Source organism: Cydia strobilella, chromosome 21, assembly GCF_947568885.1.
Source record: "Cydia strobilella chromosome 21, ilCydStro3.1, whole genome shotgun sequence".
Classification (NCBI taxonomy): domain Eukaryota; kingdom Metazoa; phylum Arthropoda; class Insecta; order Lepidoptera; family Tortricidae; genus Cydia; species Cydia strobilella.
Genome location: NC_086061.1, coordinates 11,095,908 through 11,122,641, shown reverse-complemented (window position 1 = coordinate 11,122,641; position 26,734 = coordinate 11,095,908). Strand labels below are relative to the sequence as shown.

The following is a 26,734-nucleotide window of genomic DNA, read 5'->3' as shown; positions in this document are numbered from 1 at the left end:
TGTTTACGTTACATGTCCGTCTTTGGGTCACAAACTTACATATGTATACCAAATATCAACTTAATTGGTCCAGTAGTTTCGGAGAACAGTTGTGACAGACGGACAGACAGACGCACGAGTGATCCTATAAGTGTTCCGTTTCTTCTTTTTGAGGTACGGAACCCTAAAAATGAGGTAAAAAAGGGATTTTCAATCAAACTTAATGGCAAACATGACCATAATGGTACACCCATCTAAAGTTGAAAATTCCATTAACAATGTGTCCATGGAATTGCTGTTCGATGTACAGGCGCCATCAGATATATCGGAGCGGCCAAGGTGCTAACAAATATCTGAACACGCCTCTACACGCCAATATATCTGATGGCGACTGTACAAACGACGGTAAATAATAAAATACGATTCTTAGGCTTTATTATATGTATTTATAAAAAAATCTGTAAACATGGTGGAACTTACGTATAAAAACATAGAAACCTTGGAGTAAAAAAAAAATACAAATTGCTCCGTTTCCGGATTACTGGCATAGGCTTCTATAGTTGGTCAAACCAAATTGGCAGTAAATAAGAACAAAAAGAAATCTATACTCATCCTTTTCTTTTGGGTGCTAGTACTAGTGTAAGACAAAGATAGTATGATTCTCTCTGTCTATGTTTGAAATGAGACAGTCCTTTGACATACTATAGAATATTATCAGCGTGTGTAATGACAGTAGCTACATGAATAAGGCTTTTCACAAGTGTGTATCGACGTATCTAAGTAGGTTTTCCTTCTACTTACTCGTAGTCACAATAACTGACTACCATTTGATGTGTTTGTATTGCATTTGTAATCACGTAACTACATTAAAGGCTTCTCAACATGTTTTAACTGATGTCTGTGTAGGTTCGATTTCTGCCTACACTCGTAGCCACAATCGCTACATTTAAATGGCTTCGCCCCAGTATGAATCATTTGGTGTTTTTTTAAACTTGACTTATCACTGCACTTGAAATCACAGTGGCTACATGAAAAAGGCTTTTCACCAGTGTGTATCATTTGATGCCTTATTAGGTGTCCTTTCTGGCTACACTCGTAGTTACAATCGATACATTTAAATTTCTTTGGTTCGTTTGTATGCGTCATTAGATGTTTTCGTATGGTCGATTTATGACTGCATTTAAAATCACAGTAACTACATGTATATGGTTTGTCCCCGGTGTGTCTCCTCTCGTGAGCAAGTAAATTTGATTTCCGAATGGAGTTGTAATCGCAATGGCTACACTTATACAGTTTCTTACTATTATGTCTTTGATGTTCCGGTCCGGACGATAAATGAGTGTGTTGTATGTGTTTTCTTAAAGTATACTTATTTCTAAAATGTTTGCCACAGTCTTCGCAAGCGTATAGTTTTTCTCCACTGTGCGTAGGCTTGCATGCGGATGTGGGCGCCGGCTCCGCCATCACTGGATAAAAATATAAGTTGAACTCTCTGGCTATAGTGGATAGGACTGACTACGATGGGATTCAACAAACTGTATGGGCTCAATGAAAGGGGTGACTTCTAAAACTTAACACAAGTATTTTTTTATATTCGAACAATTTAAATATATTTCTTAATATTAATGAATAAAATTTGTTATTATACAGATCTCCTGAAAAGTTAACGGTTTTAGAATTATGACTAACTATAATCTGACAATCATTACATTATGACTTTCGATAATTATGTCAAACAACGGGATCCCATCTTAGATACTATAAAAGAAGGTACATACGATTGGCCTACATACTACCAAAGATAGATATAACTCCGTAATAGATGGATACAGTCTAAGGACAAAACGTGCCTCGAAAATCAAGAAAATTTGATTCTCGTTCAGAGGGCGCTACTAGTTTTGGCCTACAGTCGTATAGATGGCGTTGACGGTTTCGTTTGTTATTTAACAATTTTAACGCATATCAGTGAAAGAACATGGGTCAAAATCAACAAAATAATTAATGCAAATAAAATAAATCATTTATCTATATTTAAAAACATTTTATCGTATTTTTACAAATCTTCAATTTTAGTTTTAAAGTGTGTCGACAGATGGCAGTGAATTTACTGTGGTTACAAAATTTACTATGACAGTACCGCTCTAGTATAAGTTACTCTATGATACTACTCAATCATACTGCTTTTGTAATAAAATGGAAGTTCGTTTGGAAAAATCTAGCATTTTAGTATCTGCGTAGTATAGTCTACCCTCACAAAGGAAGGAGGGAAGGGACGCCTAGGCGATCCACCTTGCGTTTTGTTTCACCTACTACCTGCAGCACTCATAACGACGAGGAATGAGGGCTACCGCGTTTAATTTCGCCGCTAGGGGCGCTAGTGTAGATGGAGGTCTTTCAAAATGTCAAATGCATAGAAGTTTGGGGGGTTTCAAGCTTTTTTATGGGGAATTTTCACTCCTTATTCATAATTGTGGTAAATCTTTGTCCGTCTTTGATTAATCATGGTAAACAATAGATATAGCTCAATAAATGTTAGTGGTTTAAAAAAAGTGCCAACTAAAACATATGCAAAATTAAAAGACGTTGAAAAAATTACACATCTAGATGTTAAAATACCTTTGTGTATATAAGAACGTATTGATTTTATAAAAATAAGCATAGAAGAATTTTGAGATCTGTTTTTCTGGACCTACATCTACAGTGGCGCCAACTGGTGAGCACAAAGACGGTAGCCCTCATTAATACGGCATTAAATCAGCTTATATGATCCAAGGAACAATCGTGCCAAGCGGCCTGAGACAAAAGTGCATATAGCTCCATTCTCCATACATTTCTGCACTTACTTCCCCCACTACCACTTGCACCATCCCACTAAACTGGGGTTAACCTGTTAAACCGTTAACCCAGTGTCAAATTTTACTGGTAACCATGGTAACTCAATCAATCAATCATTTATTGCACATAATTGTTACACAGGTCAGATGGAATATAATATAATTATTGATCGCATTATGTACCCTGTTGGGCGCAGCAAATAAGGAGATAAGCACTTTCATAATAATAAAATAAATCTAGGTTTCACTTAATTCTAGGTATTAGTTACAATTTCTTCTAAGTATTCATTTAGAGAATAATAACATTTGGACAATAGAAATTGTTTAAGCTTGCGAATAAATGCTGTTTCACTTGATTCTTCTTTTAATTCTCCCGGCAATTTATTGTATATTTTTATCGACATTACAAAAGGCCCGGTTGAGAGCATCTTAAGTCGTGAGGCTGGTGGCAAGAGTATGTTCTTACAACGCATTTCACGTTGTTCCTATTACGTCTTTGCGTTTTGAATATAATTCAGGGTAGTTTTACTCCAGGTTTAACCGATTAACCCCGGGTTAGTGGGATGGTGAAAGTGGCGCTTGTGGTGTGAACTGTGAACTCACCCGCCGCCGACGGGTCACTCGGCGCATCACACGCCTCCGACTTTATAAGTGGGTCTTCATCTGAAACAGTACATGCTTTTATTATGTTACATCGAGTGCACTTGTGGCCGAAGGGTGTTTCGGAGGTTCCGGGGCAAACTGCCGATGCCGATACCAGAGCAGATGTTAACTTGCGTTAACAGCGCCATCTATGGGACACCCTCTATTCCCTATCGAACCCTCGATGGCTTACCTACTTTACGCACCCACCAGGGTACGTAGTTAACGAGATAGTCCATAAGTGGCGCTAACCCTGCCATGTCTATACATTTTTGAAACTGCGGTTTACATTAAAACAACATCGATCAATTTTCAATGTTTAAAAGTGCTCGCAGATGCGAAAAAATTTACATCCAATCCGTGAACTCGGCTTTGCTTGCTAAAAGTATCTTTGGGATGGCACCCAAAATATACAATAAGTTGCTAAAACATATTATTGCAATAGATAATGTAACTGAATTTAAGAAATGCCTGTATGACTTTTTGGTACAAAAAGCATACTATTCGATAATGGAATATTTACTCGACATATTTTGAATTTAAGTTGTTTTAGTTTTAAGTACACTTTTAGTTTATAATTCAATTAATATAATTTTCAATTTAGTACACTTATTTTGTTTGACATTTAACATATTACTTTCGTTTGACATCTGTTATAATTAGTGCATGCTCCATCTCTTCTTGGTTATATTTGTATGCCAAATGGCAAAACATAGTGAAACATAAATTATTGTATAAGACCTATAGTTAACCTATGTTTACAAATAAATAAATTTTGATTTGATTTTGATTTAATCAATAGACATAGGTTTAGGATAGTAATAACTGTAATAAGAAATACGTAATCGTTCACTTTACCAATATACGCCATGAGATACAGACGCGGGTCAGGTCACGTGCCATCAGCAGACAATTCAACGGAGACACGCCGTTCTGTTGTCAAAATACTTTATAAAAAAACAGTAGCCAAACGAGCAGATACATCGCATGACGGTAAGCGATTACCCGTCGCCCATGGACACCCGCGACACCAGAGGGGTACCTACGTTAATCTATTAAATTTGTAATATTCCTGATTAACATTGTAAAATAAATATGTTTCAGTTAATTTGCCATAAAGTAGTACATGGTATGTCAATAACAAAATAATTATAAACTAATAAGTGTTTAATATACAGTAAATAATAGCGTATTACACATTGCTATACCTCAAATGTATTATTACAACGGGCATTCGAGAAAGGCCAATTAGCTCCATGCATGAATTTATTTTTATTTTTGGATTCATAATTTATATCGTTGGAACACCGGAAATGATAAAAATACTTTTGTAAACGTTAACATTATTTTATTAAAAAATATTTAAAATGTTGAAAATTTTTGAGCGGTTGAAACGCTCATAATTTTTGGCGCGAATTCGACAGAGCGTGATGACGTCACACGTTGGGCGGCCCAACTGACATTTGCTACTAATGACACTAATCTGTCGAACGCGTGACGTCACGTGGCGTTTTGAGCGTTTCGCTCACTAGCTTTTCGCGGGCAAATTTTTGTACTTTTTATTTATAATTTTAAGTAATTAAATGGTAATTTAAAAACGGAAATGCATTTGTAACATGATATAACGGTAACAAACATCCGAATAAAACATATTTCGTTCAAATATAAACTTCATGCATGAGGCTAATTGTAGTTTGTATCAGTATTATTAATAAATACTAACTAAAGTTTTGAATATCAAACTTAATGTTCAGAAATTCCGATACTGAGTAAAAAGCATGACGGAACGTCTTTACTACAGCAGGATGGTACGTGAAGCAATTGAAATCAGAAAACATCGAAATTTCAATCAAAATGAGGGACAGGGGATTTCGTCTTCGTGGAATCCAGTAATTAGCAAATGTAAGGGGGAAAAAACATCCCACCACATACCATCGGATGTCGTGAGTGTTGTGTGTAAGCAAAGTGACATAGCGTACAAGTTAATAATCAAGACCAAGTGCGGGTAGTTCGCAAAACCCGCGCGGTAAGATATTGATACCATTCCTCGTCTGCCTGTGACCACGAACGTAACGTCACGTTCGAAACGTCAGGTCATAAATAAACGTAAGTTTGTACGCGATTAAGTCCCGTGTTAGTTTTAAAATTATGAGTGAAAATCGTGTTAGTTTAAATTAGTATAAGTTAGTACATTTCTTCTTAAAAACGTATGTTACAGTGTGAGACGACAAATTTGCCTTTGACTTGAGAACTATTCAGTCATAGACCTAGCATTACATAGATAAGCTATACGCGTGCGCTCGTGAGAGACAGAACGTATGCACTGCAACAATAATATTATGATTGGTCGAGTAGATTTGTAGCCCACTATCAACCATACAAACCTACAGTGGGGAATTTAAAAAAATGTAACACTGTATACTCTGATTTGTAATTAAATTCCAAAAAACTAACCTCACTCAGATCCTTTTTCTTTCGTAATAATGGAAAATATGTAAAGAAGTAAACTCAAATTTCCCTTTTGCATACTCTAGCATTTAAAATAAATATAGATGTAACCTTTTAGCTTTGTTTAGTTTCTTAACAGTTAGATTATTGGAATTTAATTATAAATCAGAATTTAACAAGGACAAACAATATTAAGAGGCCGGTGTCGATTTTAGTCGCAAAAATGTAAAATTGATAGATTTAGTCGGTGAAATTGTACACCGTTTGTTACCTAATTGAAATAACAAGTACTGGTTTCTATTAGCACGTCTTCTTATCTTACCTTTTATCAGATTATTTTTTTGAAAACAGACTAACAAAATTAGTAATGTTGGCTTTTTTGATAGACGTTTAGGTAAACGCGCGTAAAGCACTGATTTTGTCGCTCTTATTTGTAAATTTCGTAAAGTTTGGACGGCTAAACATGGTAATTTTGTATTACATATATCCTGTACTTGACGTTTATCAGACTACATTTTTATTATTATGACTTTGAAGTAGTGTAAATGAAAGTTAGACGAAATCAATTTTCTCCAGAAATTACTTCAAAACAAGTGACAATTTCTCTGAAAATCGACTTAATTTCAACAAAATTTTGATACTTAAACAATTTACTACATTTGCTGAAACTATTCTTATACATCAATTTGTATAATTTACCACCATAAATTTTTGATGAATTTTTAAAAACTACCCCTTCTTTTCATATATTACCGGTGACGCACGCTCGCGACCTGATTATTAAAAGGCAAGATGAGAAGACGTGCTAATAGAAACCAATACTTGTTATTTAGATATTACGTAACAAAACGTGTTTAATTTAAACGACTAAATCTATCAATTTAAAATTTTTGCTCCAAAATCGACTACGGCCCCTTAACGGTTTCTCTGCTACTCCTACTGAAAGTTCGATAAGAGCATCTCATTCAGTCAAATGGGGGAGGGGCCAAAACCACAATTCAGGGCATCTCTGTTGTAGACAGCCTTCTCCACTGACCTTTACAGAAACTTACCCAACACTCCTCCCGTCCCATCTTCACCCAGCATCCCCAACTCCAACTTCACGGGCACTTCATCTGATACAAAAATGCAATTATATAAATACAAGGACATTTCAGTCACATGCGTGTTTCAAGCTTTTTAGGGTTCCGTACCCAAAGGGTAAAAACGGGACCCTATTACTAAGACCGCTGTCCGTCTGTTTGTCACCAGGCTGTATCTCATGAACCGTGATAGCTAGACAGTTGAAATTTTCACAGATGATGTATTTCTGTTGCCGCTCCGATATAAATACAATGCCGCGCGACGCTGTGCGGCGTCAGCGCCATCGACGATTCATAGAAAATGCCCCATATCATTGTCTAAGTATACACAACACAGGTTCACAATGTGGGTAGGTGCAGAAAAAGCATAAACATCACCTCTGTGTATTTAATTTATTTTTAATAATTTATAGCCTCTATTTAGTTAAAAATCTATTGGTTTTTAATGACAAAGTAATATATCTCACCTACCAGCAGTTCTTCATTATTTCCATTCAATAAAAGTAAAGCAAAACTCAGTCACTTCTTTCAAAAACACATAACCTCAAACTGTAACAATGGAGTCTATTAAACAATCAATGTCAGAGATGGCTGAAGACTTTAAGAAACAGATGGCAGCCTTCCAGAGCGAAATTGATAAGGCAGCTCCTTCTAGTCCCACCGTGGCTTCAGTGTCAGCCGACTTCAGCACTTTCAGAAGGTTCATTCTGGGTTCGCTGGATGCTTTGCAGAAGCAAGTAAATTTCCTTGGACAGCAACTGGATCAGCAAGAGATGCGTTCACGGCGGAAAATGTTGCTGTTGCATGGCGTGCCTGAGTCTGAGGGTGATTCTCCGGCGAGTGCTGTGGAGCTTCTGAATAGGCATCTCGAGAGCAAGCTATCGGTGGATGATGTGAGGCGCTGTCATCGAGTTGGTAGGCCACACAATAACAGATTGAGATGCATCCTAATGAAATTCACCGATGTTTCTGTGCGGAATTCTGTCTGGTTCGGTAAGAAGTGCCTCAAGGGGACCGGTGTCACAGTGTCCGAGTTCCTCACGGCGCCGCGTCATGCTGTCTTTATGGCTGCCCGTGAGCGCCTAGGAATACGGAGTTGTTGGACCCGCGACGGCAACGTGTTCGTCCTTGATGCCGCGGGTAAGCGATGCTGCGTTACCACCGTGGCGGATGTGGAGCAGTTCCCGGCGGCGACATCGGACCGCGCCGAGGTGGCTCCTACTGCTGCCATCGGAGCAGTCCAACCACCCGCAGCGAGGGCCAAGAGGAATCCAAGATCGCGCGTTTAGCCTGTACTTGTTAAAGACTCATAACCGCTCTCTAACTCTTGTCTCGGCAGGATTATATCTCGCCATCAATTGTTTTTCCACCTAAGTGGATTGTGGAATTATTGTTTTATTTACGTATTTTTGATTTTTAATGTGGGTCATTCGTGAATTTTACACATATTTTATATTATGAATTTGTGGTCTGACGTGTGCGGAGCGACTTGACATTGACAGCTGTCTAACTTTTTTTTTTTTTTCTTGTTGCCGTTCTGGTGACGCGTTCCGTTTCACGTTGTGTAAAATTACTATCTGCTAATCTATGTTTCCACTGTCTTAATGCTGCTTGAGCTGTAATCTGTCCTACTTTTAATGTTTTCCTTTTAATATTGTATTTCTTTTTTTATTATGAGTGTATGAACTGCTGGTGGATAGCGAGTTTGGCGTAACCTCATTGGTTTGTGCCAGCTATAATTAAAATTATTTAGCTTATATATTATAAATATACATACATATTATATTTTTATCTTTATTATAATTTATATTTTATTTTATAGTTTATGACATCGGTAAGCGAAAGCGATTTATCTTCGGACCACTTTACATCTTTCTCATCGGATAATGACGATAGTAGTTTTTATAGTCTCCCACCCCCTCTCCGTGACGTTCTTAATACCCAATTAGCAGATGTCCCTAAGAATCTGAACATCATACATATTAATGCGCAAAGCATTCCCGCTCATTATAACGACTTTTTAACCACCTTTGATCTCTCCGGAATTCATGCTATCCTTGTCTCAGAATCTTGGTTTAAACCTTGTTTGCCTTCGACCTCTTATTCTTTGCCAGGGTTTCATATAATTCGAAATGATCGCATTGGTAAAGGTGGAGGTGGCGTGGCCATCTACCTTCGGTCTCATATTCCGTACTCTATCATCACTGCCTCAACCCCTTGCCTAAACGCCGCTGAATTCCTTTTCATCGAATTAAATATCTCTCATGCTAAAATTCTTCTTGGAGTTTTTTACTCACCCTCTCTACATATTGACTATTTCTCTTCCTTTGAAAAGGTACTCGAAGATCTCATTCCGTCTTATAATCATCATATAATCATGGGAGATTTTAACACTTGTCTTTTAAAAAATGATTTCCGTTCAAGGTCATTGAAATCTCTCGTGGAAGCTTGTAACCTTGCTATTTTACCGTCCAATGCCACACACCACTTTCCAAACTGTACTTCTTCACTTCTCGACCTCACTTTTGTATCGTCTCCTTCGCTTGTTGCAAAGTACAGTCAACACTCTGCTTTAGCCTTTTCCTATCACGACCTACTTTTCCTTTCTTACAAAATTCGTCCCCCTAAACCCAAACCAAAAATTGTTCTCCAGCGCAATTTTAGTCGGCTTGATTCCGTCAAGCTTCGTGAAGATGCCTGTAAAATTGATTGGAGCGTGATCGCTGATGCTGGCTCTGTAGATGACAAAGTGGCGATCTTTAATTCCCTCCTCATTCAACTTTACGATGTCCATGCTCCAATTCGACCTATCAAAATTAAACATCTGCCAGCTCCCTGGCTGTCCGATGACATTAGGGCTCTAATCGCGAAGAAGAATTTAGCTAAGTGCAAGTTTAAACTGAAACCCACGGACAAGAACAAAGCTTAATACCACGCTTTACGTAATCGCTGCAGCACGGTGTGCCGTGACGCACAGCGGCACCATATTCATGAGTCAGTGGAAAAGGGTGAGCCAGCTAAAATTTGGAAATTTCTCAAGTCCTATGGAGTTGGTAAATCAAGCAGTACTTCAATCCCTAATGATTTAGATATCAACCTCCTAAATTTGCACTTTTCTTCTCCTGCTCTTTTCAGCGGTCCAGTTAAGGCTGAAACTCTTACTCGTCTTTCTTCTTCTCCAACTCCAAGCTTTTCCCCCTTTTCTTTTACGCCAGTCACTAACAGCGATGTCGAGAAGAATATCCGGTACATTTCTTCGAATGCCGTTGGTGTCGACTGTGTGGGCCGTCACATGATCATTCCGCTTCTCGACCTTCTTGTCCCTATCATAACTAGCATCTTTAACTCTTCCATCTCTTCTTCTTCTTTTCCTAAAATTTGGAAAGATGCTGATGTAATCCCGATTCCTAAAAAATCAAATCCGTCTTCCTTCCCTGACTTTAGGCCTATTTCTATCTTACCATTTCTTTCCAAAGTCTTAGAGCGTCTAGTGCACTATCAACTTACTTCGTTTTTAAATAGAAACTCTCTCCTTAATCCATTTCAGTCTGGTTTCCGATCTGGTTGCAGCACGGTCACCGCTCTAGTTAAAATTACAGACGACATCCGTTTAGGAATGGATAACGGAAAGCTAACAATACTGACATTGCTCGATTTCACTAACGCATTTAATACTGTAGACTTCGATATACTGTTAGGGGTGCTAGGTACTCTCAATATATCTCCTGATGCGATTAGGTGGTTTCGCAGTTACTTGGAAGGTCGTCGGCAACGTATTAAAATAGACGACGTTCGTTCATCGTGGTGCAACACGCTAGCTGGCGTCCCGCAGGGTGGCGTGTTGTCTCCCCTTCTATTTTCCATCTTCATCAATTCTATTTCTCTTAACCTCCTTTCTTCTTATCATTTGTATGCCGACGACCTCCAAATTTACTCTCAGTGCCCAATTGCGGATCTACCTTCTCTGATTCTTACCACCAACTCTGATTTAGAGCGCATTTTGCACTGGAGTTCTTGCTATGGAATTAGAGTTAATCCTACGAAGACCCAAGCTATTATTATTGGTAGCCCTAAGAACATAGCTAAGGTGAATTTTGAGAGTCTGCCTCCTATTTTATTCGATGGGGTCCAGATCCCGTACTCGGCCCAAGTAAAGAATCTGGGCGTGATTATGGATCGTACTCTTTCCTGGGGTCCGCAACTTAATGAAGTCGGTCGTAAAATTTTTGCCGCTGTGGGATCTCTTAGGCGTCTCCGCAACTTTTTACCACTTTCCACTAAAACCGCGCTGGCCCAATCCCTTCTTCTTCCCATTTTAGACTATGCCGACATCTCTTATCTCGATCTTACCGAAGAGCAATTGAACAAGATTGAACGGCTTCAAAATGTGTGCATTCGCTTCATTTTCGGGCTACGAAAATTTGATCATGTCTCCAGCTTCCGGTCACAGCTCAGGTGGTTACCGATTCGTTTCCGACGTAATACACATATCCTGTCTTTACTCTATCGCACTTTATTTATTCCAAATACTCCTGAATACCTTAAAAAACGGTTTAGTTTTCTTTTGTCTGTTAGGTGTTCTCAGAATCGCCTTCTTGCTGCCCCTCGGTCATCTAGTAAGTTCTACAACAAATCCTTCACTTTCCAGTCTGTAAGATTGTGGAATGCTTTGCCCATTGATATAAGACGTGCTCAATCCCTACCCATTTTTAAAAAACTTCTAAAAGAACACTATTTAAAATCTCTTTCTTAGTCTTGGTCCTTTCACTTACACATATATATTTTTCTTTTTGTTCACGCTACCTGGTCGTTATTCTTCTCTTGCTTGAATTCTCATTATGTATTTATGTATTTTGTGTAGGTTTATGTAGTGTATTATTGTTGCTTAAATAATATATGTAGTTTATGTAGTTTATTTTTCATTGTTTGTTATTTATACTTAGGTATTTGATTTGTAAACTTTACACCTTTGTTATTTTGCACTGCCCATTAACTTATTTCTAGCCACTGAATCGCTATCTGAAGGTTGTCTGGAAGAGATCGCTTTTTAGCGATAAGTCCGCCTGTTGTTACCTACTCACTTATGTCCTGTCATTGTTTGTAACATGTATTTTTCTTTGTAGTGCACAATAAAGTATTTTATTATTATTATTATTATTATTAACACAAGCCTTATTGAGCTTAATGTGGGACTTAGTCAATTTGTTTAATAATGTATTTAAAAAAAACCGGCCAAGTGCGAGTCGGACTCGCGTTCCAAGGGTTCCGTACATTACACAATTTAAAAAATGTGTTTTTTATGTGAAACGTGAGTAAAATGTCATTAAAAAACCCGTAGGATCAAAAACTAAGTAATTAAGTCCGACTCATGCTTGACTGCAATTTCTAATAGGTTTCCTGTAATTTATAGGTAAAGATCTATTTTGTGTATTTTTTTCAAAATTTTAGACCCAGTAGTTTCGGAGATAAAGGGGGGGAATGGTCATTTTTTGCCTATTTTCTTGAATAACTTCTAAATTGTTTATCCTGAAATTATAAAAAATATATTTTGAGGTTCTCACAATGAGCTCTTTCATTTGATATATAACACGATATAGTTTGAAAAACTTTATTTTTTAATTTTCTCATTTACCCCCCAAAAGTGGCCCCCATGTTTAAAATTCATTTGTTTAAGTTTCGGAGAAAATAGGCTGTGACAGACGGACAGACAGACAGACAGACAGACGCACGAGTGATCCTATAAGGGTTCCGTTTTTTCCTTTTGAGGTACGGAACCCTAAAAATAGATAAGTACTTACATAACACATCAGACCCAGGGTCTTCATCTGCATCATCAGCCAGCTCACCCTTGACCGCAGGCTCCTCTGAACAACACATGCAACATCATAGTTAGAATTATTTTAATCTCTTGCTAATGATATTTGTGTCATATTTCTCTGAGAAATAGAAAAAAGTATAGATTTTTCTTTCATCAAAAAAAATAGATTTATTTTAACAACAAAACTCCCGTGAGAGTCAAACATATTAAAATTATTTTAGCACGGGTCGCCGTGTACACGGCGCGCCCTCGACCAGAAAAGACATGTCGTTGCTCCGTGAAGAGGATCCTCATAAATTGGATCAAACATGTCAAGCTATTCGACTTAATAATACATAATTTTAATATAGATTTATTGGAAGATGGAACTAACCATACAGGACACATTGGTAAAAGATTTAAAATAATTACAATTAAAGATATCATAATTTATAACAGGTAAATACTGAAATCATAAAACTTTAAACTGTTGGTGATTTTCTCTCTCTCTCTTTAGCTAGAAAAGGGCTAGAGAGCTCTTTAGCCCTTTTCTACCATTCGGGTGTATGCCTCCTTCATTTAGCGCCATTCCTCACGGTTCTGTGCGACCTGGAGCCACTTCTTCTCCACAGTACTCTTGATGTCGTCGTCCCAACGCATCTGGGGTCTACTTTGAGGATGCTCTTCCCCCCATGGTCACCACTTGAGTAGTTGTTAACTCCACAGTGTGAGGGGGAGAGAAGAGTCATAAAACATATTATTCCACGACTCTTCTCTTTCTCCACTCAGATTATAAGTCCAAAATTGTTCACTAAAAACTGACCTTTAACAAGCAGTGTCTCCTGCAGAAGCAACTGGCTGCTTTGCACTTGCAGCTTGAAGTCGCTCGCGTCTCGCAGGCGGCCCACGCAAGCCGAGCAGATGCCACATGAGCCCGCGCCGCCCACTACCAGCTGCATGTTAGATAGATATATTTACTAGTATAAATTAAAGGCCATTCAGTTCTAACATTAGCATCTATGACACAGGGCGGACACGCTATACATCAAGAATCACTTAGAATAGTACTGAGCGGCCGGCAAACGGCCGTCAATCTGCTGTCGCGGGGTGAGGTAATTCGAGTTGGGGCGGGGCGGTTCTGTATGATAATACTGTTACTTATTCTGTGTCTATGATAAAATTTACACGAATATTTGGTTTGTGTAGGTGTAGCTACATTAACCAGATTGCCGTACTTACATGTATATTAAAGCACTCTTTAATCATGTCGGCATATATCTCCGTTCTGTCGAGATGTATGTACGGCGTCGTCAGGTCCTTGTCCGGCGGACACCGCAAGCAGCAGCGACACGCATCCATCACGTCCATCACGGCAGTCGCTATGTTGTATGTCATGTACTCGCCGATCCCCACAAGTAGCCCTTCGTCTGGCAAACTTCCACGACGGGAATGTCTATATGAAATAACAATTTAATTAACAGAAAGTTCAACTTCTAACCACTCTCAAGTGTTGAAGCCATCAGAAGGGAATAAAACAAAATTGATCGTGATTTTGTTTAGTGGTTGTTGTTTTTTTTTTGTAAGTAACCTCAAATCCTAAAAATAAATACAGGAGTACAGGACCTACTTGACAGATACCACAGACTCATCACACTTCACTTCACTCTTTTGTCTATGGCTACCGCGCACCGCGCAGCAGCTTCTGTGTACTCAATATTGAAATTAGTCGTCCATCCCACTCGATTCGATCATATTGTAAACTTCGCTATGTCACTACCATGAATCTAGTATAATGTCGTAACACACCGTCACACCGCACCAAGGTCATTGTGCGACGCATCCATAAGTAAGAGCGAGAAAGCGATATCTCTTTCTCGCTCTTACTTATGCGTGCGTCGCACAATGACCTTGGTGCGGTGCGATGGTATTAGGCATGAGTGGTGGGGGGGGGGACCTGTCAGAACGGGATAGTCTTATGTATCTTTCAGTAGGAAAAGCAGAGAAAGCATTATTATTGATTGTCCTTGTTACAGTCTCACTTTTTTGGGGTCTGTACCCAAAGGGTAAAAACGGGACCCCTATTACTAAGACTTGCTAAGACTCCGCTGTCCGATATAAAGGTTCCTCCACACTCGTGCGCGAATCGCGGCGCGTACTCCTGTACTCCTGTATAGTCTGGAGTGAGCTTAACAACAAATACTAAAACAACAAGTACGGAACCCTCGGTGGGCGGGTCCGACTCGCACTTGGCCGGTTTTTTTATATTCCTCACCGTAAATTTGTATGGTTTATGGTGGGCTACAAATCTACTCGACCAATCCACAATACTATCGCATACTATCGTATGTTCTGTCCCTCACGGGCGCACGCGGTAGGCCACTTCTATAGGATCCTACCTTCTATGACGCTATGTCACTACGTACGATGTACAGTCTCCATGATGTACGTGTTGCTCCCTTCTGAAAATGTCAAAATCAAAATATTTGAGGTTATATTTCTGCTTAGCTGGTTCTAGTATTGTTGCGTTCTTTCAAATATAAATCAAGGAAATCAATTATCATATCCCCGATACGGCTGATGGTATTGCTGAGAGCCTGCCCTAGTTGTCTTCGAGTCGTGTTGGTCGTGTGTTCGAAGACAAAGGCAGACACAGATAGGTCGCTATTTACTGTGATATTCACAAACTAACAATCCTACAATTATGTAGCTGTCGTGACATACCTTTATTCTTTGTGATACGCTGTCCCAAAAGTGGCATGTACACTGCAAACTTGTAACAAATACATATTTGGAATTATTGTGGTACATTTTTTGTTTACAATTTAACCATTTTGTCAAATTGTACACTTGTAAAGTTTTGTGGGATAGGCCACAGGTGTTACAAATTGCATGCATGACAATTTACATATTTGTATAAATTTTCCATTACCATTTTGTCACTTGTAAATTTTGTGACAGTTGTAACTTGTTGCTTGTAAATTGGAATTGTAAGTCTTGTGGGATACGGCATGGAGGTCGATTGAAGTGATACAAGTAATCATACAGTACATACATGCATTGCAGGTGCCAGTACCAGTTACTACCGCTACAGCGCACAACATGCCACTAGAGACAGCATGTGTTGAGGAGGCAGAGTGTGTAATGTCGGAGCCCAGAGAGATTTGTGTGAAGCCAGAGCCCAGAGAGTTGTGTGTGAAGACAGAGCCTGGGGAGTTGTGTGTGAAAACAGAGCCCAGAGAGGTGTGTGTTAAGACTGAGGCCGGTGAGGTGTGTGTTAAGACTGAGGCCGGTAAGGTGTGTGTTAAGACGGATCCAGGAGAGGTGTGTGTTAAGACGGATCCCGGAGAGGTGTGTGTTGAGACAGATACCGGAGAGGTGTGTGTTAAGTCTGAACCCGGAGAATTGTGTGATAAGACGGATCCAGGAGAGGAGTGTGTGAAGACAGAGCCCGAGGTGTTGTGTATGAAGACGGAGCTCGGAGAGTTGTGTGTGAAGGAGGAGCGGGAGTGCGAGGACAACGTGCTGTGCGGAGAGAGTGCGGTGGCCGCGCCGGCCGGACTGTATACGGACCATGAGGTCAAGGACGAGCTCGCGCTAGGCCCCGAGGAGTGCCACCGTCCTAAAGTGCTTCAAGGTTAGTTTATGACAAAATCCTATAATTTAACATTAACTGTATGTTACTTTTATTGTTTCAGCACAAAATGTGAACCAGTTTAAAACACTTTATTGCAAACCGAGTAGTAAAGGCTTGGAACAAATTACCCTCAGAAGTTGTGAACTCTGCAAGTGTTAATCAATTTAAAAATAGACTAGACAAACTATGCTAACTGTGCTAAGTGAACTATGATTTAGACGTACCAGCATCAGCTGCCTGTCTAAAATGAAATAATAATAATAATAATAATAAAATAAATTAGACAAGCATAACACTACATCTAATACTCGTATACTCGTGTATGTTACTTTTATTGTTTCAGCACAAAATGTGAACCAGTTTAAAAATAAATTAGACAAGCATAACACTACATCTAATACTCGTTCATGATATATATCTTTATGATTACTGGATACAGGCCATATCAGTTGCCATAACTGCCTGCCTGCTTATTAAATAATAATAATAATATTACATTGTTTTAATCAAGATGTTTTTGATAACAATATCCTAATGGTAATGAATGACGAAAAGAAAACCAGCCACCGAGGCTTACCTCTGACCCAAGAAGAGTACTAGCACAAAAAAAAACAGAGTGACATTGTAGTGACATTTAATAACATTGTAATGTAATTAATTTTATTACAGAAGTAATCGCCAAAAAACTTAAAATGTTTCATGTCTTTGTTTCAGTGTATTCGGACGGCAACGCCAGGGAACAGCTTGCGATGGCTTGTTCTTTAGTAAACGCGTGCTTTCGCAGTGACGCGTATGTTCACAGTGGACACAAACCATACGGCTGTGACCACTGTGGGAGACATTTCAAAAAAAAGTGTATTTTAAGAAAACACATTCAACGCATGCACTTGTCGACTGGGCCAAAACAATATGCTTGTGATTTTTGTAGTTCTACATTCCAAACTAAATTCCTTGTATTAGAGCACGAAAGAATCGAACACGGTGTTACAAATTTCATGTGTGCTGAATGTGAGTATACGACGATTTACAAGAGAAATTTGCACGCTCATTTAAAAACTCATTCTGTGGACAACCCTATTAATTGTAATTACTACAGTTGTAAAGGTCAGTTTAAAAGTGATTTACATGAACACCAAGCGATACACACTGGTGATCAGGAGACACTCCTAAGACTACACACCAGAAAAAACCAAGCCAAGCCTTATGCATGTAATGATTGTGATTACAAATGCCGTCATCCATCAATTTTACAAAATCACCGCATTATACATATTGGGGCGAAGCCATTTAAGTGTAGCGAGTGTGACTACAGCTGCAATCGAAAAGCATACTTGCGAACACATCTGAGGATACACACCGGAGAGAAGCCGTATGCATGTAGTCATTGCGATTACAAGTGCAGTGAAAGCTCAAGTTTACGAAAACACGAAATAAAGCATACTGGCCAGAAGCCTTTTATGTGTAGCTACTGTGATTACAAATGCAGTCAACTATCAACCTTACAAAGACACCTGATGATTCATACTGGGGCCAAGCCATTTAAATGTAGCAGCTGCGACTACAAGTGCAATCGGAAAGCAGGCTTACGAGTTCATCAAAGAATACACACCGGAGAGAAGCCGTACACATGTAGTAATTGTGACTACAAGTTCAGGAGTATGTCAGGCTTACGACAACATGAAAAGACACATACAGGCGAGAAGCCTTTCCAGTGTAGCCAATGTGATTACAAATTCACTCAAAAAGCAAACTTACAAAGACACCAGAGGACACACACTGGAGAAAAGCCTTTCAAATGTAGCCGTTGTGATTACAGAGGTCGTGATAAATCAACCCTGCGAAAACACCAGAACACGCATACAGGGACAAAGCCTATAAACGTAGCAACAGCGAGTACAAGTGCAGCCTGAAACAGCACCTGCGAAGACACCGTACGATACACACGGAACAGAAGCCTTATAGGGAACGTTCGCGTTGGAGGGTGTTGGGGGCCTTTTGACCTAAATTTGTTTAGGTATTTAATTAGTTCAGTTTTAAGTTAGGTCATCGCTATGGCTTGCCGTGGCAGTACGAGTGTGAATCCTGCTTAGTGTTTTTTTAATGTAGTAATCTATTTTATAGTATTGTCAAATGTTACACAAATTGTGATGTTAAACAAATGTATTTACTTTCTTTCTTCCTTAACCTCCTGCATACTTTAATTTGAACTATATACCACATATATAACGGCGGTCTATGTCCTTTGAGTAGGACAAACGTAGGCACAAGGTTATATCGGAAAGTAAAACTTGACATTGACTCTCCACGGGAACGGCACGGATAGACGGACATGGCTAAACTAATAGGGTTCCTAGGTTTATATAGGATTACTCGTGTCTGTGTGTCCGTCCGTCTGTTTCAGCCAGAGTGCTACGAAACTACCGATTTAGTTAAAATTCGGTGCGTTAGTGCTTCTAAGAATTTTAAATATAAATGTTTACATCCTCGCACCTCTTCTCTCCGAAACTACTATGCCTAATATTAAAAAAAACATGTTTTTTTTAGTTTCAGTAATTATATTTTATAAGTAGCCATAATTTTGTTTTATTCAAATAATACTCCTATATTTGTGAAGTTTTCAACCAAAAGGTACCACATTGTCGGTTGTCTATAAGGTTGATTTCTAATTGAAGCTATATGGAGATAGCGCCTTACTGACAAGCGAAAATAAGTACCTTTTGGTTGAAAATGGCACGTTTATCATCTTTTCAATAAAGATCTACATCTATATACTTACGATATTAGTTCTTTACTTTATAACTTACCAAGAAACCCGTAAACGCGAGTCCGACCTACACCTTTGTTGCCCTGGTACATGTCCACTCAATATCCTAAATTATTTATTTAATCGTATGGCATAGTTAAACAGTTATAAATACAAATTTAGTCCAATCAGCCACTCCACACGCCATCGAGTGGCTGATTGGACTAAATTTGTCGTCGTCGCTAAGGACGATCTGGCCGTGGTAGTAAACAATAGTATAATGTTTATTTATTACATTTATAAGCATAACAGTTGAACAAAATTGCTTACAAACAACAGTTAACATTTACCAAACAAATACACACATTGAAACACAATTAATTATTTACAGAAATATTACATACATTTTTTACATTATAGGGTTAATTAATAAATAAAATTAATTACATGAAAATCGTCATTATTGTCATTAATTATTTATATATATATCATCATTATAACAAAATAGTAGTCCAACATTATTTCGTCAGATATTGACTCAGGAATACTGAGAGCTCCTTACTATGATAGTATGCACCCTCTGGTGTCTTATTAACTGTGATTTCCGACTGCATTGGTAGTCGCAATCGCTACATTTAAATGGCCTCCCTCCAGTATGGATCATTTGGTGTATTTTTAAAACAGATTTTTGAATACATAGGTTAGGTTTAAAGATATTTATTCTCATAAAAGACATACAAGTCACTTACACGAGAACAGAGTTATAAGTAAAAGTAATCCTATTTACGGTAGCATAAAAGTCGCTTGAGAGGTACACGCTCACACAACAACACACATATGTAGTCGCAATCGCTACATTAAATGGCTTCGCCCCAGAATACAAATACAAAAAATACAAAGTTCTTTATTTGTTTAAAACACAAATTGTCATGATTTTAGGTGATGGAGCGACCCGGTAAGCAAAAAATGGCCTGTGTCGGGAGGCACCACTCTTCCATAGGTTAAAGCGAACTATTTGTACAAATAAAACTAAAAAACCAAAATGACCATTTAGCTTACACGAAATTTTAACAAACTTATGTTTGTAACTTAAATAATATATAATAATAAATATAAATGCATGAAAAACGTGTGTGTGTGTGTATGTATATATATATATATATACATATATGTGTGTGTGTGTGTGATAGACTTTTCTGTCCGTTTGCCTTTTTTTTTTGTTTTAGTATTCTGATATTAGTAGTTTTTTCGTTTCATCGTATGATTTGGTTTTAGCCACGCAGTATGGAGTGTTTTGCAATCAAGAATGTGTCCTCTGGTGTCTTTGTAAGTCTGACTTCCGGCTGCATTTGTAATCACAGTGGCTACACTGAAATGGCTTCGCCCCAGTATGTATCATCAGGTGTTGTTGTAAGTTTGACTTCAGACTACATTTGTAATCACAGTGGCTACACTGAAATGGCTTCGCCCCAGTATGTATCATCAGGTGTTGTTGTAAGTTTGACTTCCGAGTGCATTTGTAATCACAGTGGCTACACTGAAAAGGCTTCTCCCCAGTATGTCCCCTTTCGTGTCTTTGTAACGTAGAAATAGCACTGCACTTGTAGTCGCAGTGACTACATTCATAAGGCTTTTCTCCAGTGTGAATCCTTTGGTGTTTTTTTAAGTTTGACTTCAGACTGCATTTGTAATCACAGTAGCTGCACGTAAAAGGCTTCTCGCCAGTACGTGTCCTTTCGTGTCTTTGTAACGTAGAACTAGCACTGCACTTGTAGTCGCAATGACTACATTTGTAAGGATGTTTTCCAGTGAGGAGGCACCAGAGTATTCTCTGATGCCTCCGGTTGTGCGTCTTCTGGTGACGTCGCAGGTTTGATTCAACACTACACTTAATAGGATTTCCAGCAATGTGTATTGTTTGGTGTTTGTGTAAATCAATTTTACACGAACTTGTGTAACTACAGTGACTACAATTAAAATTGTTCTCCAAAGAGTGACTCTTTAAATGAGTCTTCAAGCTTTTTTTGGAACTTGTTGTATACTCACATTCAGCACACATGAAATTTGTGACACCATGTTCGCATTTTTCGTGTTCTATTACAAGCAATTCGGTTTGAAACGTAGAACTACAAAAATCACAAGCAAATAATTTTTGTCCGGTAGACGAATGCGTGTGTTGTTGAATGTGTTTTCTTATATTAAATTTGTCCCTGAAATGCTTGTCACAGTGTTCGCAGTCATATGGTTTTTCTCCACTGTGAACAGTCGCGTCGTCGCGGAGGCGCTCGAGCACCACGGAACAAGCCATCGCAAGCTGTTCCCTGGCGCGGGCGGCGCTGCCGTCCGAACACACTGAAACACAATTTAACAAAAAAATTGAAAAAAATTATAATAAATTGCTTGACTTGGCGGGGGCAGGGCAGATCCCGCAAATACCGGGATCCCGCGGGATCGAAAATGTGCAATCCCGCAGATACCGAGATTAAGGATAGGCTGCGGGATTGGAAGCCCTAGTTAAAACTTTGATTTCTACAGTTTTGGAATAAGCAACTATATTTCCGGTAACCTTAATCAAAATTCTCGGCTCTCTTTTTATTGTAATAAATCGACATGACACTGGCTAATATAATAAAAGCCATAATAAATAATAATAAAAATAAAAAGCGCTTCGAATGGGCTGACTGCTGGGACCAGCCAGCCCAGGCTCGCATTTCAATTATGACCAGCTTTACGAAATCCAACCAACCAACTCGGTTTGGTGGTATCTACTGGGATTTTATTTCCCAGCAGTAATTACCACTGGTGAAAAGTGGGGGAAAATACCTAGTGTGGTAACAACTTAGTGGTAACTAGTGGGAATAACCTGTGGTGTTGCAGTACTCATCCGACACGCAGTCCTCGTCACTCGCCTCGTCCGACAGCTCCGACTTGACTGCCCGCTCCCCCACTAAAACAACAACTCTACTTCAAGCTCTGTCTTATATTACAAATTTACAACACAGATCTTAGGTATATTTAATAGTACATTGTCCAACGAGGGGGGTAAGCGAGATTTCGTAAATGAGGTCTATAGTTCGACAGCCGCAGGCCGGAGGGAATCAAAGACTCGAGTTTCCAATATTCTTACCCCCGGAGTTACACACAATGTTTTTCATCACACTTGCCAAGAAAAAGCTAAATTTTAAGCGAAATATTTATTAAATACGGTGACATTTCAAACATTCGTCCGCCATATTGTCATTTCTTGACAGGTTAGGCATCGAAGGCACAAGATCTTCGGCATTCAACCACAATTGAAAATTGTGTAAAAATATTTTAAATATCTATTCAATTAATTAAATTAAATATTTTTAAACATTAACTGAAAATATTAAATTTTATAACTAAAACTTCCTTATACCTTGACTTTAAACAAAGTATTTTACTTACGTTACGACCTACTTGGTTCGTATGACTTAGTGACATAATTAAAATTAAGAAAGTTATAACTCCCTAGGGAGTCATAGTTTTTTTCCCACAATCCATAACCCCCGCGAGAACAATATACGCCTTTACCCTACAGTACACCTGCATGAAGATCTTTATCGAGCAATGCTACACAGTTTGTGTTTCCTATTCAAGTTGGTACTTACGTGACATCTCTTCACTTGTAACATCTTCCTCCGCTGATTCTGGCTTGATTATGAGCTCTTCATCTGAAACAAACATACTATTCATGGTTTGTGTCGACAACAAAGTGTCCTTGCACCCTCGCTTCGGGTCGTGCCCGGTGCAATAGATCTCCCAGTGACATGATAAAGTTTAAATTTTGTTTACAGTACATATGGTGCTACTTTCTCGCACTAGTGCGTAAAGAGCACTTTTCGAGCATATGTCGAAAGTTTAAAGGGCCATATGTACTGCACAACGTTGTACGATACACATGCGTATAGGTAATTCGCAACTCGTGGCGATTTAAAACGCTCCCTGCGGTCGTGTTTTAATTAATCGCCACTCGTTTCGAATTTCCTCTTTTCCGCACTTGTATCGTAAATATCTATTTCACTTCTCATGCTCGTAAAGTTCGACTTTAACCCTTAAATGCATATTGTTGCCAAATGTATACAAAGCAATAATGATGCATAATTAATTATAATACGCTTAATTAATTAATTATATTACATTAATTAATTTAATCATGCATTTAAGGGTTAAGTCGTGCGTAGACGACATAAAGTTGCTCATTATGTTCTAGAGCATAAAGTAAAATCATCTATTACGACCCTTATTGACACTCCGACACAACCGAGTACAATTTACTTTAGTCTTGAATAAATACGCTAAAATAACCTAAAATATTGGATATATTTGTATATTTTACTCACACTCGAAGTGAAAAGCAGAGTATAACTCAGGCATAAATGTCCATTTTTATCCTCGACTATATTAGTCCTCGCTGCGCTCGAGTCAATAAATTACCTCGGATAAAAATAGATCGCTTTACAGAGTAGATTGTACAACAAGGGCACTAGTACAATCTACTATATTTTCAGCACAAGAGAAAAAAAAAACCTTCAAATAGATGACAGTATGAATCATATAATTCATATGACTGTGCAACATAGTAAATATTTTAAATATAAAAAAATTTGGATGATAAAAAATTTAATATAAAAGTTTTTGCCAAAAATTACATTTTTGGTACAAGCTTTTATCGCTGACTGTACTTTTTTCCACAGGCAACTAATACTCATCGAGACAATTCTAAAAACCCCAAACACAATTAGGTTGCGTTGTTTTATCATAGAGTTCCTAAGACCACCTCCTGTCTCCATCATCAGATCAGCTCGATGGTACCATAATTATTGTATTGTCACCCGACTTACATGCGTAGGTATGCAAATTTTCAGCTTCATTGGAAACCGGGAAGATGGTTAAATTAGTTACCTTAGATTCCATTACATAGTTACATACTGGGGCCCGTTTCTCAAAAGCTTGTAACTTGTAATACAAGTGGAAGTCCTTTGCCCTGTTTATCAACAGCTTGTAGCTTGTAATACAAGCGAAACTCACTTTTTAACAGCTTTTATTAGAAAGGGACTTCCACTTGTATTACAAGCTACAAGCTTTTGATAAACATGGCACTTTTCTAACAAAAGCTGTCAAAAAGTGACATCCGCTTGTATTACAAGTTACAAGCTTTTGAGAAACGGGCCCCAGGTCGACCTAATAAAAACGTGTTAATAAACCACCCCTCAATCGATAGTTTTAAAGTTGTCCAGAAAGAACTGCATTGAAATCCTTCAGTGAACACTTTTAAAAACAGACTTGACAAACACTTAAAACAACTAACAAAATAAACACTAATAGACCTAATAGTAAAAAAAAACAGCTTTCAGCTGCTAGTGTATTAAACAATGTAATATAGTCTTCGGTTACCGCGATAGTTACTCATGAAATAAAACTATGAAAACGGATTATATCGCGTATATTGAATTTATAATACATCCCGACGTTTCGACCTCTTTACAGCGTTCGTGGTCAACGGGTGGGATGTATTATAAATTCAATATACGCGATATAATCCGTTTTCATAGTTTTATTTCAATGTAATATACATAAATGCACCTTGTGCTTATCTAAATTGGGAAGTCTGGTTTCCACTAGAACTAGTGACTTGTACATGAAGCAGGTACTCACGCAACAACGGTTCATCCTCGTCGCTCGCCTTGTCTCCGGCCGCCATGTTTAACCGGAGCATGTCATCTAGAGCAACCAACATAATTTATTTAGTCGTATGGCATATACAATTCATGGTCGCTTTACAAATTAATAGTTAGGTTCTTCACCCAATGGGCGGCGTTTTCGCTTAGCTTAAGTAAGTCCAGAGGATCTCCTGTGTACTTCCGTTTTGGGCACTCGTGGACTATGTGGTAAATGGACTGTACAGGTGCTCCACAGTCGCACTTCGGTGTGTCTCGCCAGCGCCACCAACATAATATTAAACCCCATGTTCCGCACAGTAACCGGGACGGAGTGTAATTTCTTATTTTGCATAAAAGGAGTTTTAGTAGTAACTTGTTATTTATTTATACTTTATTGCACATAAAACAATAAGTACAAATGGTGGATTAAGTCCAGTCCTTAAGGCATTCTCTACCAGTCAACCATTGGACCAAAAGAGATGTTTGTTAGGTGCAGGCTTCGTAATTGAGAATTATTAACCGATATCACTTCATACAGTTTACAAATTAAATTAAATACTAATCAATACAATTATAATGAAAATGTAAACTTAAACATAATACTTATTATGATATACTGTTTTCCTTAACTAACTCATTTTACCTACACATTATACACATACAAATTATAATATCAAATATTTTACAAAGGTTCTAGATATTATCCTAATATCCGTAAATTTCAAGTAAATTCACTGAGTGTTCAGTCCAATATTCACATTAATTATTTATGCAGACGTTTTAAATGTAAATTTAGCCAGCTGCTGTCCAGTCACATCTTGTAAACCTGTTGTTAAAACTCAGTACTCACGCAATATCTCATCAGGTCTCATCAAACATTGCATGACATACAAATTCTTAATCTTGACATTCTTGACATAACTATTAAATAAACAAATATTATACATATACCCTACATTTTCAATGTTAAATTTAATTGTTAATAATATCTCCAAGACATTAATAAATTTGTTGCAATATAATTTTAAATTACAATGTCTTAACCATTGTCATAAGACCAAGTTTATATAATGATTACATTAATACTAATACCTAGCATACTTTAGATTTAAGACTATTGCTGTGCCCTACCAGGGTCCATGTGAAACCCACTATGTATGTACCACCAAATGTAAACCATGGATGCAATAAATAAATTATGAATTATGAATTATGAATAGGTGCCCCGCCTTCATCCAGTACCTCTGGCTTGACCGGGGGCTCCTCACCTGAATCAAACATACAGGTTTCAAAGCAACAGGCTAGGTAAGTCACAAGCTAATCAAACCCAGTATCCATTACTGTGAACCAAATTCCCATTAGCAACCAAGAAGTGTAGGTTCAGAACAAACTACCAGATGTGGTCTCGGCCCACATCCACAATGTCAACAACTTAGACATACATGTCGTTGCCCCAATATTACAGGGTTCTATGTTTCACTTTTATCGAACTGAAATTTGAACTTTATCATAGTGACATTAAGTCGAATTTAAACTATCTTGAAAATGTTACATAAAACCCTGTAATATTGGGGCAGCGACTTGTTAAACGTCCCCAAACTACGTTTTAGGCCCTATGTCTGGGCAGTAAGGTTCAATGTTGTATATAGATATTTATGACCTTGAATGCACCGCGGGGCCATATCGCTTCCCCATATTACAGGTTTCTATGTTTCACTTTTATCGAACTGAAATTTGAACTTTATCATAGTGACATTAAGTCGAATTTCAACTATCTTGAAAATGTAACATAGAACCCTGTAATATTAGGGGCAGCGATGTGTCTTCTCTTCTAATACTTCACAATGACATTAAGTATCTGAAGATTACTAGATACAGGCAACATAGGTTA

At 38.2% G+C, this 26,734-nt stretch overlaps 3 protein-coding genes across 3 annotated transcripts; 2 read left to right on the top strand and 1 right to left on the bottom strand.

Annotated features, from left to right (window-relative positions):
* Positions 1-410: 410 nt before the first annotated feature.
* On the bottom strand, positions 411-14,349 carry LOC134750820 (zinc finger protein 182-like). The gene is made up of 6 exons (XM_063686050.1): positions 14,022-14,349; positions 13,606-13,735; positions 12,784-12,849; positions 6,956-7,018; positions 3,417-3,476; positions 411-1,445 (listed from the first exon to the last, which is right to left on the bottom strand). The coding sequence occupies exons 1-6, from the start codon at positions 14,175-14,177 to the stop codon at positions 841-843; spliced, it is 1,080 nt and encodes a 359-aa protein (XP_063542120.1). The 5' UTR covers positions 14,178-14,349; the 3' UTR covers positions 411-840.
* Positions 7,543-8,274, top strand: LOC134751220 (uncharacterized). Its single transcript, XM_063686604.1, has one exon. It carries the CDS (start codon positions 7,543-7,545, stop codon positions 8,272-8,274), a length of 732 nt encoding a protein of 243 aa, XP_063542674.1.
* A 1,521-nt stretch (positions 14,350-15,870) lies between the features above and the next one.
* LOC134750964 (oocyte zinc finger protein XlCOF6-like) lies at positions 15,871-18,914 on the top strand. The gene is made up of 2 exons (XM_063686258.1): positions 15,871-16,416; positions 17,131-18,914. The coding sequence occupies exons 1-2, from the start codon at positions 15,882-15,884 to the stop codon at positions 18,324-18,326; spliced, it is 1,731 nt and encodes a 576-aa protein (XP_063542328.1). The 5' UTR covers positions 15,871-15,881; the 3' UTR covers positions 18,327-18,914.
* Positions 18,915-26,734: the final 7,820 nt, after the last annotated feature.

What these genes read in the sequence shown, in the direction of transcription:
- LOC134750820 (XM_063686050.1), bottom strand. Translation starts at nt 14,177, where the DNA reads ATGACATACAACATAGCGACTGCCGTGATGGACGTGATGGATGCGTGT. An exon ending in CCCTGGGTCTGATGTGTTAT is followed by an intron (nt 7,019 to 12,783) that starts GTAAGTACTTAT and finishes TTTTTGTATCAG; the next exon opens with ATGAAGTGCCCGTGAAGTTG. An exon ending in TGGGACGGGAGGAGTGTTGG is followed by an intron (nt 3,477 to 6,955) that starts GTAAGTTTCTGT and finishes GTACTGTTTCAG; the next exon opens with ATGAAGACCCACTTATAAAG.
- LOC134750964 (XM_063686258.1), top strand. Translation starts at nt 15,882, where the DNA reads ATGCCACTAGAGACAGCATGTGTTGAGGAGGCAGAGTGTGTAATGTCG. An exon ending in CCGTCCTAAAGTGCTTCAAG is followed by an intron (nt 16,417 to 17,130) that starts GTTAGTTTATGA and finishes TCTTTGTTTCAG; the next exon opens with TGTATTCGGACGGCAACGCC.
- LOC134751220 (XM_063686604.1), top strand. Translation starts at nt 7,543, where the DNA reads ATGGAGTCTATTAAACAATCAATGTCAGAGATGGCTGAAGACTTTAAG.